At 42.5% G+C, this 17234-nt stretch overlaps 1 protein-coding gene across 1 annotated transcript in view; it reads left to right on the top strand.

Annotated features, from left to right (window-relative positions):
• The window catches only part of LOC126475425 (serine/threonine-protein phosphatase 6 regulatory ankyrin repeat subunit B-like), a 355304-nt gene that overhangs the window by 269989 nt on the left and 68081 nt on the right, over positions 1-17234 (top strand). The window contains exon 13 of the mRNA XM_050103270.1: positions 15085-15183. Coding sequence (XP_049959227.1) covers positions 15085-15183 — 99 coding nt within the window. The remainder of the gene's footprint in view (positions 1-15084; positions 15184-17234) is intronic.

Here is a 17234-nt window from a genome sequence, read left to right as displayed (position 1 = left end):
CAGAGGGTTCATCAAACCACATTCACAATTCTCTATTATTCCAATCTCGTATAGTACGCGGAAAGAACGAACACTTATATCTTTCTGTACAACCTCTGATTTCCCTTATTTTATCATGGTGATACACTACTGGCCATTAAAATTGCTGCACCATGAAGATGATGTGCTACAGATGCAATATTTAACCAACAGAAAGAAGATGCTGTGATATGCAAATGATTATTTTTGCAGAGCATTCACACAAGGTTGGCGCCAGTGGCGACACCTACCACGTGCTGACATGAGGAAAGATTCCAACCGATTTCTCATACACAAACAGCAGTTGACCAGCATTGCCTGGTGAAACATTGTTGTGATGCCTTGTGTAAGGAGGAGAAAAGCGTGCCATTATGTTTCTGATTTTGATGAAGCTCGGATTGTAGCCTATCGCGATTGTGGTTTATCATATCATGACATTCCTGCTCGCGTTTGTCGAGATCCAATGACTGTCAGCAGAATATGGAATAGGTGGGTTTAGGAGGGTAATACGGACTGCCGTGCTGGATCCCAACAGCCTTGTATCACTAGCAGTCGAGATGACAGGCATCTTATCCGCATGGCTGTAACGGATCGTGCAGCCACATCTCGATCCCTGAGTCAACAGATGGGGATGTTTGCAAGACAACAACAATCTGCATGAACAGTTCGATGATGTTTGCAGCAGCATGGACTATCAGCTCTAAGACCATGGCTGCGGTTACCCTTGACGCTGCATCACAGACAGGAGCGCCTGCTCTGGTGTACTCAACGACAAACCTGGGTGCACAAATTGCAAAATGTCATTTTTTCGGATGAATCCAGGTTCTGTTTACAGCATCATGTTGGTCGCATCCATTTTTGCTGACATCGCGGTGAACGCACATTGGAAGCGTGTATTCGTCATCGCCATACTGGCGTATCACCCGGCGACATGGTATGGGGTGCCATTGGTTACACCTCTCGGTCACCACTTTGAACAGTGGACATTACATTTCAGATGTGTTACGACCAGTGGCTCTACCCTTCATTCGATCCCTGCGAAACCCTACATTTCAACAGGATAATGCACGACCACATGTTGCAGGTCCTGTACGGGCCTTTCTGGATACAGAAAATGCTCGCCTGCTGCCCTGGCCAGCACATTCTCCAGATCTCTCACGAATTGAAAACGTCTGGTTAATTATGGCTGAGCAACTGGCTCATCACAATACGCCAGTCACTACTCTTGATGAACTGTGGTATCGTGTTGAAGCTGCATGGGCAGTTGTACCTGTACACGCCATCCAAGCTCTGTTTGACTCAATCCCCAGATATATTAAGGCCGTTATTACGGCCAGAGGTGGTTGTTCTGGGTACTGATTTCTCAGGATCTATGCACCCAAATTGCATGAAACTGTAATCACATGTGAGTTCTAGTATAATATATTTGTCCAATGAATACCCGTTTATCATCTGCATTTCTTCTTGGTGTAGCAATTTTAATGGCCAGTAGTGCAATTTCTCCCTATGTAGACTGGCGTCAACAAAATATTTTTGCATTCAGAGAAGAAAGTTGGTGATTGAAATTTCGTGAAAAGATTCTACTGTAATGAAAAATGCCTTTGTTTTAATGTTGTCCATCCCAAATACTGTATCATTTCAGTGGCACTCTCTCCCTTATCTTGCAATAATACAAAACATGCTTCCCTTCTTTGAACTTTTTCAATTTACTCCATCAATCCTATCTGGTAAGGATCCCACACTGTGCAGCAGAATTCTAAAAGAGAACAGACAAGTATAGTGTAGGCAGTCTCTTTAGTAGATCTGTTACATTTTTTAAGTACCCTCCCAGTAAAATGCAATCTTTGGTTAGCCTAACCCAAAACATTTTTTATGTATTCCTCCCAATTTAAGTTGCTCATAATTGTAAGTGCTAGGTAGTTAGCTGAATTTACGGCCTTTAGATTTGACTACATCTACATCTACATCTACATTTATACTCCGCAAGCCACCAAACGGTGTGTGGCGGAGGGCACTTTACGTGCCACTGTCATTACCTCCCTCTCCTGTTCCAGTCGCGTATGGTTCGCGGAAAGAACGACTGTCTGAAAGCCTCTGTGCGTGCTCTAATCTCTCTAATTTTACATTCGTGATCTCCTCGGGAGGTACAAGTAGGGGGAAGCAATATATTCGATACCTCATCCAGAAACGCACCCTCTCGAAACCTGGCGAGCAAGCTACACCGCGATGCAGAGCGCCTCTCTTGCAGAGTCTGCCACTTGAGTTTATTAAACATCTCCGTAACGCTATCACGGTTACCAAATAACCCTGTGACGAAACGCGCCACTCTTCTTTGGATCTTCTCTATCTCCTCCGTCAAACCGATCTGGTACGGATCCCACACTGATGAGCAATACTCAAGTATAGGTCGAACGAGTGTTTTGTAAGCCACCTCCTTTGTTGATGGACTACATTTTCTAAGCACTCTCCCAATGAATCTCAACCTGGTACCCGCCTTACCAACAATTAATTTTATATGATCATTCCACTTCAAATCGTTCCGCACGCATACTCCCAGATATTTTACAGAAGTAACTGCTACCAGTGTTTGTTCTGCTATCATATAATCCTACAATAAAGGATCCTTCTTTCTATGTATTCGCAATACATTACATTTGTCTATGTTAAGGGACAGTTGCCACTCCCTGCACCAAGTGCCTATCCGCTGCAGATCTTCCTGCATTTCGCTACAGTTTTCTAATGCTGCAACCTCTCTGTATACTACAGCATCATCCGCGAAAAGCCGCATGGAACTTCCGACACTATCTACTAGGTCATTTATATATATTGTGAAAAGCAATGGTCCCATAACACTTCCCTGTCGCACGCCAGATGTTACTTTAACGTCTGTAGACGTCTCTCCATTGATAACAACATGCTGTGTTCTGTTTGCTAAAAACTCTTCAATCCAGCCACACAGCTGGTCTGATATTCCGTAGGCTCTTACTTTGTTTATCAGGCGACAGTGCGGAACTGTATCAAACGCCTTCCGGAAGTCAAGAAAAATAGCATCTACCTGGGAGCCTGTATCTAATATTTTCTGGGTCTCATGAACAAATAAAGCGAGTTGGGTCTCACACGATCACTGTTTCCGGAATCCATGTTGATTCCTACATAGTAGATTCTGGGTTTCCAAAAACGACATGATACTCGAGCAAAAAACATGTTCTAAAATTCTACAACAGATCGACGTCAGAGATATAGGTCTATAGTTTTGTGCATCTGCTCGACGACCCTTCTTGAAGACTGGGACTACCTGTGCTCTTTTCCAATCATTTGTAACCCTCCGTTCCTCTAGAGACTTGCGGTACACGGCTGTTAGAAGGGGGGCAAGTTCTTTCGCGTACTCTGTGTAGAATCGAATTGGTATCCCGTCAGGTCCAGTGGACTTACCTCTATTGAGTGATTCCAGTTGCTTTTCTATTCCTTGGACACTTATTTCGATGACAGCCATTTTTTCGTTTGTGCGAGGATTTAGAGAAGGAACTGCAGTGCTGTCTTCCCCTGTGAAACAGCTTTGGAAAAAGGTGTTTAGTATTTCAGCTTTACGCGTGTCATCCTCTGTTTCAATGCCATCATCATCCCGGAGTGTCTGGATATGCTGTTTCAAGCCACTTACTGATTTTACGTAAGACCAGAACTTCCTAGGATTTTCTGTCAAGTCGGTACATAGAATTTTACTTTCGAATTCACTGAATGCTTCACGCATAGCCCTCCTTACGCTAACTTTGACATCGTTTAGCTTCTGTTTGTATGAGAGGTTTTGGCAGCGTTTAAACTTGGAGTGAAGCTCTCTTTTCTTTTGCAGTAGTTTCCTAACTTTGTTGTTGTACCACGGTGGGTTTTTCCCATCCCTCACAGTTTTACTCGGCACGTACCTGTCTAAAACGCATTTTATGATTGCCTTGAACTTTTTCCATAAACACTCAACATTGTCAGTGTCGGAACAGAAATTTTCGTTTTGATCTGTTAGGTAGTCTGAAATCTGCCTTCTATTACTCTTGCTAAACAGATAAACCTTCCTCCCTTTTTTTATATTCCTATTAACTTCCATATTCAGGGATGCTGCAACGGCCTTATGATCACTGATTCCCTGTTCTGCACTTAAAGAGTCGAAAAGCTGGAGTCTGTTTGTTATCAGTAGGTCCAAGATGTTATCTCCACGAGTCGGTTCTCTGTTTAATTGCTCGAGGTAATTTTCGGATAGTGCACTCAGTATAATGTCACTCAATGCTCTGTCCCTTCCACCCGTCCTAAACATCTGAATGTCCCAGTCTATATCTGGTAAATTGAAATCTCCACCTAAGACTATAACATGCTGAGAAAAATTATGTGAAATGTATTCCAAATTTTCTCTCAGTTGTTCTGCCACTAATGCTGCTGAGTCGGGAGGTCGGTAAAAGGAGCCAATTATTAACCTAGCTCGGTTGTTGAGTGTAACCTTCACCCATAATAATTCACAGGAACTATCCACTTCTACTTCACTACAGGATAAACTACTACTAACAGCGACGAACACTCCACCACCGGTTGCATGCAATCTATCCTTTCTAAACACCGTCTGTACCTTTGTAAAAATTTCGTCAGAATTTATCTCTGGCTTAAGCCAGCTTTCTGTACCTATAATGATTTCAGCTTCGGTGCTTTCTATCAGCGCTTGAAGTTCTGGTACTTTACCAACGCAGCTTCGACAGTTGACTATTACAATACCGATTGCTGCTTGGTCCCCACATGTCCTGACTTTGCCCCGCACCCATTGAGGCTGTTGCCCTTTCTGTACTTGCCCAAGGCCATCTAACCTAAAAAACCGCCCAGCCCACACCACACAACCCCTGCTACCCGTGTAGCCGCTTGTTGCGTGTAGTGGACTCTTGACCTATCCAGTGGAACCCGAAACCCCACCACCCTATGGCGCAAGTCGAGGAATCTGCAGCCCACACGGTCGCAGAACCGTCTCAGCCTCTGATTCAGACCCTCCACTCGGCTCTGTACCAAAGGTCCACAGTCAGTCCTGTCAACGATGCTGCAGATGGTGAGCTCTGCTTTCATCCCGCTAGCGAGACTGGCAGTCTTCACCAAATCAGATAGCCGCCGGAAGCCAGAGAGGATTTCCTCTGATCCATAGCGACACACATCATTCGTGCCAACATGAGCGACCACCTGCAGATGGGTGCACCCTGTACCCTTCATGGCATCTGGAAGGACCCTTTCCACATCTGGAATGACTCCCCCCGGTATGCACACGGAGTGCGCATTGGTTTTCTTCCCCTCTCTTGCCGCCATTTCCCTAAGGGGCCCCATTACGTGCCTGACATTGGAGCTCCCAACTACCAGTAAGCCCACCCTCTGCGACCGCCCAGATCTAGCAGACTGAGGGGCAACCTCTGGAACAGGACAAGCAGCCATGTCAGGCCGAAGATCAGTATCAGCCTGAGACAGAGCCTGAAACCGGTTCGTCAGACAAACTGGAGAGGCCTTCCGTTGAGCCCTCCAGAATGTCTTTCGCCCCCTGCCACACCTTGAGACGACCTCCCACTCTACCACAGGTGAGGGATCAGCCTCAATGCGGGCAGTGTCCCGGGCAAGCACTGATTTATCATGTAACCAAAGTTTAACGGATACCTTTTAGCACTCATGTGGATGCCCTCACACTTTTCATTATTTAGGGTCAACTACCAATTTTCGTGCCATACAGATATATCTTTAGTTTCAATAACTCATTCAAATCACCCTTGGCCTCATAAAACAGCAAGATCAAACTTTACATGGCACTGGTAAAACCGTTTCTGTTATATGACTGCGAGACATGGGTGACTTCACAAACTCTTGAAGAATGCATTTGCACATTTGAAAGAAAAGTACTCAGACCTATGGGCCTACATTCAACAGAGAAAATGGAAGATTTGAAAGGAGGCAAAAAGAGTTGTACCAAAGTTGTGGGAAAGCTGATATTCGTAGGACCATCAGAGGACAACGAATCCAGTGGCTGGGACATGTCTTAAGAGCTGGAGAATCTATCCCCATCCGAGTGTTCAATTCCCTGCTGATTGGAAGACGTCCAAGAGGTCGTCCAAGGACTAGGCAGAAAGACAGGGTAATAATGACATTACAGAAGGTAGAACCAGTAGCATCCCTGGAAGATGCAATGGATGGAAGAAAGTGGAACAACATCTGCAGGAAATACCTGCAACTGTGATAAGGACAATGCTCCTTCCTGTGTCACTGATTGTGTTATTGATCTTTGTATAGAGTGTTATTCTGGTTTGTAATATTTCTTTTGCTTTTTATCATGGGCCTTTATGCCCTGTTATGTACAATAAATGAAGATGATGGCATATATTTTCTAAATTGTTTTGCAATTTGTTTTTATCTTCTGATGACTTTACTAGTTGATAAATGACATCATCATCTGCAAACAACCTAAGATGGCTAATCAGATTATCTCCCAAATCATTTATATAGATAAGGAACAGCAAATGGGCTACAACACTACCTTGGGAAACCCCAGAAATCACTTCTGTTTTATTCGATTACTTCCCATCGATTGCTATGAACCGTGACCTCTCTGACAGGAAATCACCAATCCAATCACATAACTGACAAGATATTCCATAATCACGCAATTTCACTACAAGCCGCTTGAGTGGTACAGTGTCAAAAGCCTTCTGGAAATCCAGAAATACAGAATTATTTTCAAATCTCTTGTCAGTAGCACTCAACACTTCGTGCGAGTAAAGAGTTAGTTGCGTTTCATGAGAACGATGATTTTTAAATCTGTGTTGACTGTGTGTCACTAGATTGTTTTCTTCAAGGTAGTTCATAGAGTTTGAACACAATATACAAGGGCCATTCAATTATTAAAAAGACTAATTGGTCTGGGGAAAAAACTGTTAGTAGGGCAAGTTTGGTACTTTTATAGCTTTAAGTTGGCATCACTGGGATGAGCCCTGATCAGCTGACGTATCAACATTGTTTTGTTTATACCATTAAAAAATACATTTCAAGATGGCGAGTCCACTTGAAACATTTAAGTTAGTTGAACATCTTCCTGTTATTCATGTTTTACCTGCTGAAGGTGAGAAACCAGTGAATATATACTGTAGACTGTCTAAAGTTTATGGTGAAAGTTGTATGAAGTGTGCAAATTTTTACAAGAGGGTACAGCAGTTCAAAGATCGTCGCAACTCAGTGACTGACGAACACAGTTCTGTCCGACCAGTTACAGTTTCAACTCCTCACTTGAAAGCCAAATTGATGACATTAATCGTGCTGACTGCCATGTGGATGTGGAAATGATAGTTGATAAGTTTGAAGTTAGTGCTGGTACAGTTCATAATGTTATCTGTAACAAGCTGAAGTACCACAAAACATATGCAAGATGGGCCCCCAAGGAGTTGACGTGGCTACACAAGGAAACAAGGTTGAGAGTGTGCACAGAGCTAAAGGAACATTATCAAAGAGAAGGTGAACACTTCCTCAACAAAATTTTAACTTGTGATGAAAGTTGGATTCACTATTATGAGCAAGAATCAAAAAGACAAGGCATGGAATGAAAGCATACCAACTCACCTGTCAATAAAAATTCAAAACCCAAGCATTAGCAGGAAAAGTCATGTTGACAGTGTTTTGGGATGCTGGAGGTCCAGTTTTTTTGTGATTATCTTGAAGAGCAGCATACAATGAACAGCTAGTACTACTCAGATTTGCTGTTAAACAAGGTGAAGCCAGCCGTTGTGAATCTCAGAGGAGAGGTGTGATTCTCCAGCAAGATAGCGCATGTCCTCATATTGCTCAACTCACCCATGAAACCATCGACAAAATGGGCTGGGAAGTACTGCCTCATCCCCCTTACAGTATTGATTTAGCATCTAGTGATTTCCATTTGTTTGGTGCACTGAAGGAGGCATTATGTGGGAAGAGATTCCAGGACAACGGAGATGTGAAAAAGTTTGTGGCAAATTGGTTCAAACATCAAGATAAAGAATTTCTTTGCAGCCAGAATAAAAAAGCTTGTTGCCTGTTGGATCAAGTGCATAAATGTTCTAGGGGATTATTTGAAAAGTAGAAAAAGTATTGTTTTGTAAAAATAAATGCTTTTTTTCTCAAGACCAATTTTTCTCTTTAATTATTGAATGACACTTGTATATTCCAAAGTCCTGCTGCATATCAATGTTAATGATATGGGCCTGTAATTTAATGGATTACCCCTACTACCTTTCTTGAATGTTGGTGTGACCTGTGCAACTTTCTAGTCTTCAGGTACGGATCTTTTCTGAAGTGAACTGTTATATATGATTAAGTATGGAACTATTGCATCAGCATACTCTGAAAGGAACCTAATTGGTAAACTGTCTGGAGCAGAAGACTTGCTTTTATTAAGTGATTTAAGCTGCTTCACTACCCTGTTTCACTCTTATATGTGTCAGTATGGAGCAAACTAATGATTGTGTCCACATCCATCACACGATGCTGGGCATAGCAGTTATCCATGTTGGACACTCCTAAGGCTCCACTCAAGGGCAAATATGCTTAGTACTCACATCATTACATGTGTCTGTCATAGTCATACTGCTTCCACCTAGAAGAACTTCCACTCCACTTCTTAAACATAAGCAACTCATTACAAGCAACTGCCCAGCCGCCACAGTAGAGAGTGTGAACCACACTGACCAACTGCCCAGAAGTAATGGCTTTTTAGTGCAAAGAGCTATCATTTATTGCGATCCTGACACTTCTGAAACATAGGTGACTCATAAACGACTGCCAAGCTGCCACAGTTTAGAGGATCAACATACTTTCTGACCGCCTAGAAGTAACTGCTTTCCAGCATGAAATACTATCACTCTTGACCACCCAGACACTTCTGATCATACGCAATTCAGAAACAGCTGTCCAGCTGACATAGTCGATAGCATCAACCATGTCATCCAACTGCCTAGAAGTGGCTCCTTTTGTGCTCACTCCACACACATCGCAAGACCCAGTCTGCTTCTCTCCTTGAAAGATGCTATTTTGTGATGGGCCCAAATACATTTTTGGCACTTGTCAGACAAGCTTAGAAAAGTCTACTTCTTACATTGATCAGTAGGTGTTGCAACCAATGTTGATTTGATGGAGTGGGGGGAAGAAAACTCGTCAGGATGGGGAGATGCCAAGGTATCTATGGGAGGGAGGTCATATCAAGTGTCCAAACTGGCTTGATTGTATTGATTGAGACAGTTAGCAGCTTACTGCACAAGATGATATTAAAGGTGTGGGCCGAGTGGGGGGGGGGGGGCCGAAGTTGTGGTGTGGGGGGGGGGGGGGGGGGAAGGCAGTTCAGTGGGCCAGATCAGGAATTCACTGTAAACTATGTCAACCAGAGAAGCCTCCAAGTCCTCCTTGAATGCCATGTGAATTCCAAGCAGAATCCAGGGGAGGCTCTCAGGCTAGGAAGTGGAATGACACGTTAGTACTGTGTTAAGGGTACAGCACCAGCAATCAACCGATGCATTACTTTGTGGATGACAAGCAGTTGTGCAAAATTTATTGGCACTGCACAAGTCACACACCCTGCTGAAAAGGACAGATTCGAAGTGTCACCCCTGATTAGTAGTAATAGAAGAGGGGCAACCAAAGTGAGCAATCCAAAAGGTGACAAATGCATGAGTGACATTATTGGTGGTAATGTTTGGGAGAAGACAGCATCAACCCACCTGCTGATGCAGTTGATAATGGACAGTATGTATTTGCAATCATCTGAGGGACGAAGAGGACTGACGAGGTTGAGTTGAAAATGTTGGAACTGTCCTTTGAAGATGTTGAATTGACCCATTGGAGGTTGGGCATGGCATCTGACTTTACTATGTTGACACTGTAAGCATGTCCAGGTGCACAGTCTGACTTAATCTACATCCAAAAATGAAGCATTCGGTGACATGGAGAATAGTGGCCTTAATGCCTGAATGAGCGAGATCACAAGCTGCTGAGAAGACTTTGCGGTGCAGTGAGGCCGGAAGAAAGGGGTGGAAGGTACCACTAGATATCCAGAACATCTTGTTTTAGCACACCAGCTCACCCAAGTCCAATAGTGAAGAGCCAGTGTGTAGATGTGCAATGTAGTCAATGATGATGATATCAGTTCCTTTGATGTAGCGGACGTCAGTAGTCTACTGGCAAATGAGGTACTTATGATGCAAATGCTGGGGTGGCAAGTTGTTAGCAGGATTATGGATGGGATCCATGAGTGGTTTGCGATCTGTGTGAATAGTTGCAGACCGGCCTTCTATGTTCTCATGAATATGATGGACTGCCTTGTATATAGAAAACAGGTCCCTATCAAAGGTGGACCACTTACTTTGTGAGGCAGGCAGTTTCGTGGAAAAGAAACGAAAGGGCTGCACTGTGTCACCCAGATATTGTTGCAGGATGGTGCCGATGAAAGACTCATTCATATCAGTAGTGAAAGAAATGGGTGCATCAGTGATAGGGTGAGCAAGCTACAGCTTTGGCCTCTGTGGTTTTAAGTGTGTTGAAAGTGCTCCACATGTCATCAGACTGTAGCACATTGCAGGTGGTGGAAATATTTTTGCCTGACAAGGCATCTGTCAGAGGGACTTGCAGGGATGCATTGTGAGGAATATTATGCTGGAAAAAATTAATCATTCCAAGTAAATGACAGAGAATCCTAAAATATTTCTGGTAATGGCAAATCATGAATGAATGCAACACAGTCAGATGTCACGCGAATACCATCAACGGAAATGATATGACCCAGGAAAGTGACACTGATGGCACATAACTGAGATTTATCATTTTGACGCTATTGTTGGCAATTGCTTTGAGAACTCGAGATAAATAGAGCTAGTGTTCTTCAGCAGAAGAGAAGTAGGTGAGAACGTCATCAATGCATGCATACCAAAATGGGAGTCAGAACAAAACAGAGTCAACAGAATGTTGCCACATCTGTGCTGCTTTTTGATACTGTATGCCCTGTAGCAGTAGGCAAATGAGCCAAATGGTGTGATATTGGTTGTTTTAAGTATATCATCACTGTGCATTGGGATTCAGTGACAAGCCTTGTGACAGTTGATTATGCTGAAAATCTGCACACCATGCAGTTGTTGCATGAAATCATGGACGTACGGTATCAGGTAATTGTCAAGGATCGTCTAAGCATTGAGTTAGTGATAGTTCCCGTACAATTGAAAATAACCATCTTTTTTAGGTACAAGGTGTATAGGGGATGACAAATTACTGTCTGAAGCGTCCACAATCTATGAGGTCCTGGATAGTAGCTTTAGTGTGGCAGATGTTTGTGGTGGTGTGGCAGCAAGCCTTATACTGGACAGGGGGTCTCTCAGTAGTAACTAGACTATGGCAGGTTCTGTACCTGTATACTGCCTATAACTGAGGGGCTCATATATAACAACACTGGAGCTCACAAAACACTGGTAGTTTGACCGTCACAGACCTGTGGAGTTTGCAGTGAAGGTCAAGGTGGAGGCAGGTCAGGAATAGGTGAAGCATTGGCGACATTGTGTGGCCGTGAGGTCATACACTGTGACATATTAGCAATCAACTGATGCATTTGTTAGTTGTCAGAGTGAAGGTTGAAGATCTTGAAACATTGAGTAGCAAGCTGGGACAGCAAGTTGATGAGATCTGCCATCAGACATGAGCATTCAAAGGTAGCGTGGATGAGTGTATCGCTCTGAGCAGAGGAGGAGGAGGAGGAGGCTGAGGTAGTACGTACCTGGAATGTGGGAGCCCAATGTGTGGTGAAGCAGTGCGGCTGATTGGAGGTCTGGTGAGAGGCGGAAATATTTGAGGAAATTTATCCTGAGGATGGGACTGTTTACGTCAGTGACCTGGAAGGTCCAAGGTCTGGTGTGGGCTGAAGATGAAAATTAACTGAGCTGTGGACAGGTATATCGGAGTAGTTGGTTGTGTGAGGTAATAGTGATGCAGTGAGAAGGCTTGAAGGAGCATGCTGGCGTGGTCCCGGTGTCAATGAAGAAGTTGAATGTGCCAGCACTGGAGCAAATCCACATAATGTACGTACATCCGGTGCAGTGGCACTGGGGAAGGTGAAGACATGTCTTGCTTGATTGGCTGTGGAATGAAGTTGGGGTTTTGTGGTACGTTGTGGAACTACAAATGTTGTCATATGTGCAGTTCTCTCAAAGGTGGCTGCAACCCAGATAGGTAAGAGTTCACATTCGTGGTCTGGTGCGTCCTGGTAGGCACATGCAAGTGTTGTATAGGCTGAACGGTAGTGCTGACACTACAAAAAATACTATCTATGCATGCACATTGTAGTCCAAGTCACAGAACTGTTGCCTTTCTATTGTCAGGCTTTGTTGTGAAGACATGAATGCATTGCACAAAAACATGGTTGAATGGAAGATGTCAGGGATCACCAATGTGGCAATTCCTATTCTCACAGCAAATTGACGAAAAAAGGAGATCACCAACACAAAAGCAAACACACAGAGCAATGACTCTTATTGAAGTTAGCACATTACAACAAGAAGCATAACACATACAATTGCTGTTGAAACCATACTGGGTCAAAGGTAATCATGAAGTCCCTCGCAGTAGTTCTTGTTACAATCAATCCTTACATATTTGATATTGGTAGTTGCCACACATTTATTTACCATACAAATGCAATAAAGTAGTGTTAACACACTGTGCATTGGGATTCAGTGACAAGACTTGTGAGAGTTGATTGTGCTGAAAATCTGCACACCATGCAGTTGTTGCATGAAATCATGGACGTACGGTAACAGGTAATTGTCAAGGATCGTCTAAGCGTTGAGTTAGTGATAGTCCCCGTAGAATTGAAAATAACCATCTTTTTAGGTACAAGGTGTATAAGGGATGACAAATTACTGTCTGAAGGGTCCACAATATATGAGGTCCTGAATAGCACCTTTAGTGTTGTATAGGCTGAATGGTAGGGGTGACACTACAAAAAATACTATCTGTGCATGCACATTGTAGTCCAAGTCACAGAACTGTTGCCTTTCTATTGTCAGGCTTTGTTGTGAAGAATATAATAATTCCAATCCCAAAGAAAGCAGGTGTTGACAGATGTGAAAATTACCGAACTATCAGTTTAATAAGTCATGGCTACAAAATACTAACGCAAATTCTTTACAGACAAATGGAAAAACTAGTAGAAGCCGACCTCGGGGAAGATTAGTTTGGATTCTGTAGAAATATCGGAACACGTGAGGCAATACTGACTCTACGACTTATCTTAGGAGCTAGATTAAGGAAAGGCAAACCTACATTTCTAGCATTTGTAGACTTAGAGAAAGCTTTTGACAATGTTGACTGGAATACACTCTTTCAAATTCTGAAGGTGGCAGGGGTAAAATACAGGGAGCGAAAGGCTATTTACAATTTGAACAGAAAGCAGATGGCAGTTATAAGAGTCGAGGGGTATGAAAGGGAAGCAATGGTTGGGAAGGGAGTGAGACAGGGTTGTAGCCTCTCCCCGATGTTATTCAATCTCTATGTTGAGCAAGCAGTGAAGGAAACAAAAGAAAAATTCAGAGTAGGTATTAAAATCCATGGAGAAGAAATAAAAACTTTGAGGTTCGCCGATGACATTGTAATTCTGTCAGAAACAGCAAAGGACTTGGAAGAGCAGTTGAACGGAATGGATAGTGTCTTGAAAGGAGGATATAAGATGAACATCAACAAAAGCAAAACGAGGATAATGGTATGTAGATGAATTAAGTCTGGTGATGCTGAGGGAATTAGATTAGGAAATGAGGCACTTAAAGTAGTATGAAAGAGTTTTGCTATTTGGGGAGCAAAATAACTGATGATGGTCGAAGTAGAGAGGATATAAAATGTAGACTGGCAATGACAAGGAAAGCATTTTTGAAGAAGAGAAATTTGTTAACATCTAATATAGATCTAAGTGTCAGGAAGTCGTTTCTGAAAGTATTTGTATGGAGTGTAGCCATGTATGGAAGTTAAACATGGACGATAAATATTTTGGACAAGAAGAGAATAGAAGCTTTCAAAATGTGGTGCTACAGAAGAATGCTGAACATTAGATGGGTAGATCACATAACTAATGAGGAAGTGTTGAATAGGATTGGGGAGAAGAGAAGTTTGTGGCACAACTTGACTAGAAGAAGGGATCGGTTGGTAGGACATGTTCTGAGGCATCAAGGGATCACCAGTTTAGTATTGGAGGGCAGTGTGGAGGGTAAAAATCATAGACGGAGACCAAGAGACGAATACACTAAGCAGATTCAGGAGGATGTAGGCTGCAGTAAGTTCTGGGAGACGAAGAAGCTTGCAAAGGATAGAGTAGCATGGAGAGCTGCATCAAACCAGTCTCAGGACTGAAGACCACAACAACAACAACAACACACAGCTATCCAATCCTAGCTATCTGCAGTTAAATCCTCAATCAGAAGTACTTGAATATTTCAAAGTAGCCATTGTAAAGTAGAGATATCCATTGCGTTCCACTTTTCAGGCCCATCACAGTGCCTCTTGTTCATGTGTGCCTTCTTTTCCTCAACAGTGTCTCCAACTATGTCCTATGCAACAACTGATTCATGAGACGGAAATTTTGCAGTGAAATGAGGACTTTTATCCAGACAACTTTATTTTATGATTGCTAATTTGAAAAATTTAAGTATTCCTGATTGATTATTTTAACCAGAGTCAGATGGTGACACAGTGTGTGTCTTGGGAGGCATAGCTGTATGTTAATATTGCTGTATTGTCTGTTATATGGTAAATAAATGTAATTGGAGACATAGTCACTTCACTATAACTGCAAAACACAAATAAAAGTACGCTTGTGCTTATTTACTGTCAAGAGTCTGTTAGATTCGCACATGGGAGGGGGGCGGTGAGGGGGGGGGGGTGTCCTTATCTGCATCTGCTAAATCATGTACTGTTGCTGTTATATATTATATAGCTTACGCTGTTTCATGGTAACCTTTCTTAGAGTAATAGTTCTTTACAGATATTTCTGAAGGGTCTCATAATTTATTTCTCTCATTCCAGTACCTAAAAATACTCATTGATGCTGGAGGCGATGTTAGTTCTGTGGATGTGAATGGTGCAACTCCACTTCTTATGATGGCCAATCGTTGCTATACACAGGTACTGAGTCAGTTGTGTACTTGTATTACTAGACTAGATTAAATTAGCTGTAATTTTCATTCCAGTAAATCCATATTGAGGAGATCCTCCAGGATGTAGAACATATCAGAAAACAATAATACACAGTACATATTTATTAAGAAAAGCAGATACACCGATGAACCTTCCACAGATCTCAAGTGAAAATGGTTGTCACGGCTGTGGAAGGAGTCAAAAAATCTTAAACATAAATTCATTTAAAAGATAATAACAAACTTGTCACAAAACAAGTGAATTTTCTATACAATGAGGTGCTTGTTATAATCCTAAGACTATTGCAGTCATGCAGCATAAAATAGAAAAATCATTTTGCATCTCTTATTTCTAATAATTATATACTGCACTGAATTTGTACCAAAGTCAGATTGTACATAATACTCAAATTATTTGATATTATTGGCAGCCTCCACATCTGAATGGTGAGCACTGCTGACTGCCATGTGGAAGACCTGGGTTCAATTCACGGTACTGCCAGGAAGTTTTCCATGGTGGAGGACTGAAATGTGGTGTACTCAGCCTCGTGAGGTCAGCTGAGAAGCTGCTTGACTGATCAGTAGTGGTTTCAAAGTCAAGAAACCCAACAATGACCACGAGAGCTGTGTGCTGACCAAATGCCCCTCCATACCACATACAGTGATGCCATTGGTAGAGAATTACATGGCAGTTGGTCAGGCCCAATTTAGGGCCAGAATTTAGAATGTTGTTTCGATATAATTGATAACATATACACATCAGTTAGTTCTGTTAAGAAACTGATAAGTGGGATAGAAAGAGTTGACCACCAATAAATCCATTTGGCTCATCTTAAACTGCTCTTTATTGGTAGTTAACTTTTTATGGTAGCTGGCAAGGTATTGAAAATGGATGTTCCTGAGTAACAGATACCTTTCTGTACCAAAGTAACTGACTTTCAATCTTTGTGAAGATTATTCTTATTTCTAGTACTGATTTGATGAACTGAGCCATTTGAAAACGGATACATTTTAATAAAAATTTCATTCAGTAGTAAGTACACTGATGAGCCAAAACATTATGACCTCTGTGTCATTGGATGCCACCTGATGGCATTGCAAGCACGAGACACGATAACAAAAGTATGTAAGTGGAGCACACACTGATGGAGGATTGCCCTAGTGAAGATATGGACCGCCAATTGGGAAATCCAATGAGATAAGTGACTTTGACAAAGAGCAGATTATTATTACACAGAGTTTTGAACAAGGATCTCGAAAACAGTGAAGCTGGTCAAATGTTCACGTGCTGTTGTTGTCAGCATCTACGGAAGGAGGAAGATGGACTGTGAAACTATCACTTGGAACCAAACGGTTGTACATCCACGACTCTTCACAGAACATGGAAGTTTGGAGCGTTGTCTACTCTGTAAAGCAGGACAGATGGTGATCTGTGGCATCTCTGCTGATAGAACACAATGCAGATGCAAGCACAAGTGTTTTGGAGTGCACCATTCATCATACATTGAAGAACATGTTGACCCAATGACATCACCTATTACAACTGCAGTAGGCACATGCCCATTAGGATTCAATCATTGATCAATGGAAATGTGTTAGCCCTTCAAGTGAATCACAATTTTGTTGCACTAGGTTAATGGTCATCTCCACAAACACCATCATCGAGGTGAATGGCAGCTTGAAATGTGCACTGAGCCACAGACGTAGGTTGGTGGGAGCAGTATTATGTTATGGGAGACATTCTCTGGGGATTTGCATGAGACCTGTGGTAGTAATCAAAGACAAACTGACAGCTACGAACCATCTGCACCCCTTCATGCTTGATGTTTTCCTCAATGGTGATGTCTTCTTTCATAATTATAACTGCCAATAACTTCGAGCTAGAACTATGCTACAGTGGTTTGAGGAGCATTATATTGAGCTCATGTTGACGTCTCAGTGACCAAATCTGCCTGATGTAAATCCTATGGAACTCATCTGAGTCACTACTGGACGCCATCATCAGGGCCCATTATTTATGTGAATTACATGACCTATGCT

The sequence above is a fragment of the Schistocerca serialis genome, chromosome 4 (genome assembly GCF_023864345.2).
Source record: "Schistocerca serialis cubense isolate TAMUIC-IGC-003099 chromosome 4, iqSchSeri2.2, whole genome shotgun sequence".
Taxonomy (NCBI): Eukaryota; Metazoa; Arthropoda; class Insecta; order Orthoptera; family Acrididae; genus Schistocerca; species Schistocerca serialis.
Note: the sequence above shows the minus strand (reverse complement) of the source record. Positions and strands in the feature narration are given on the sequence as shown.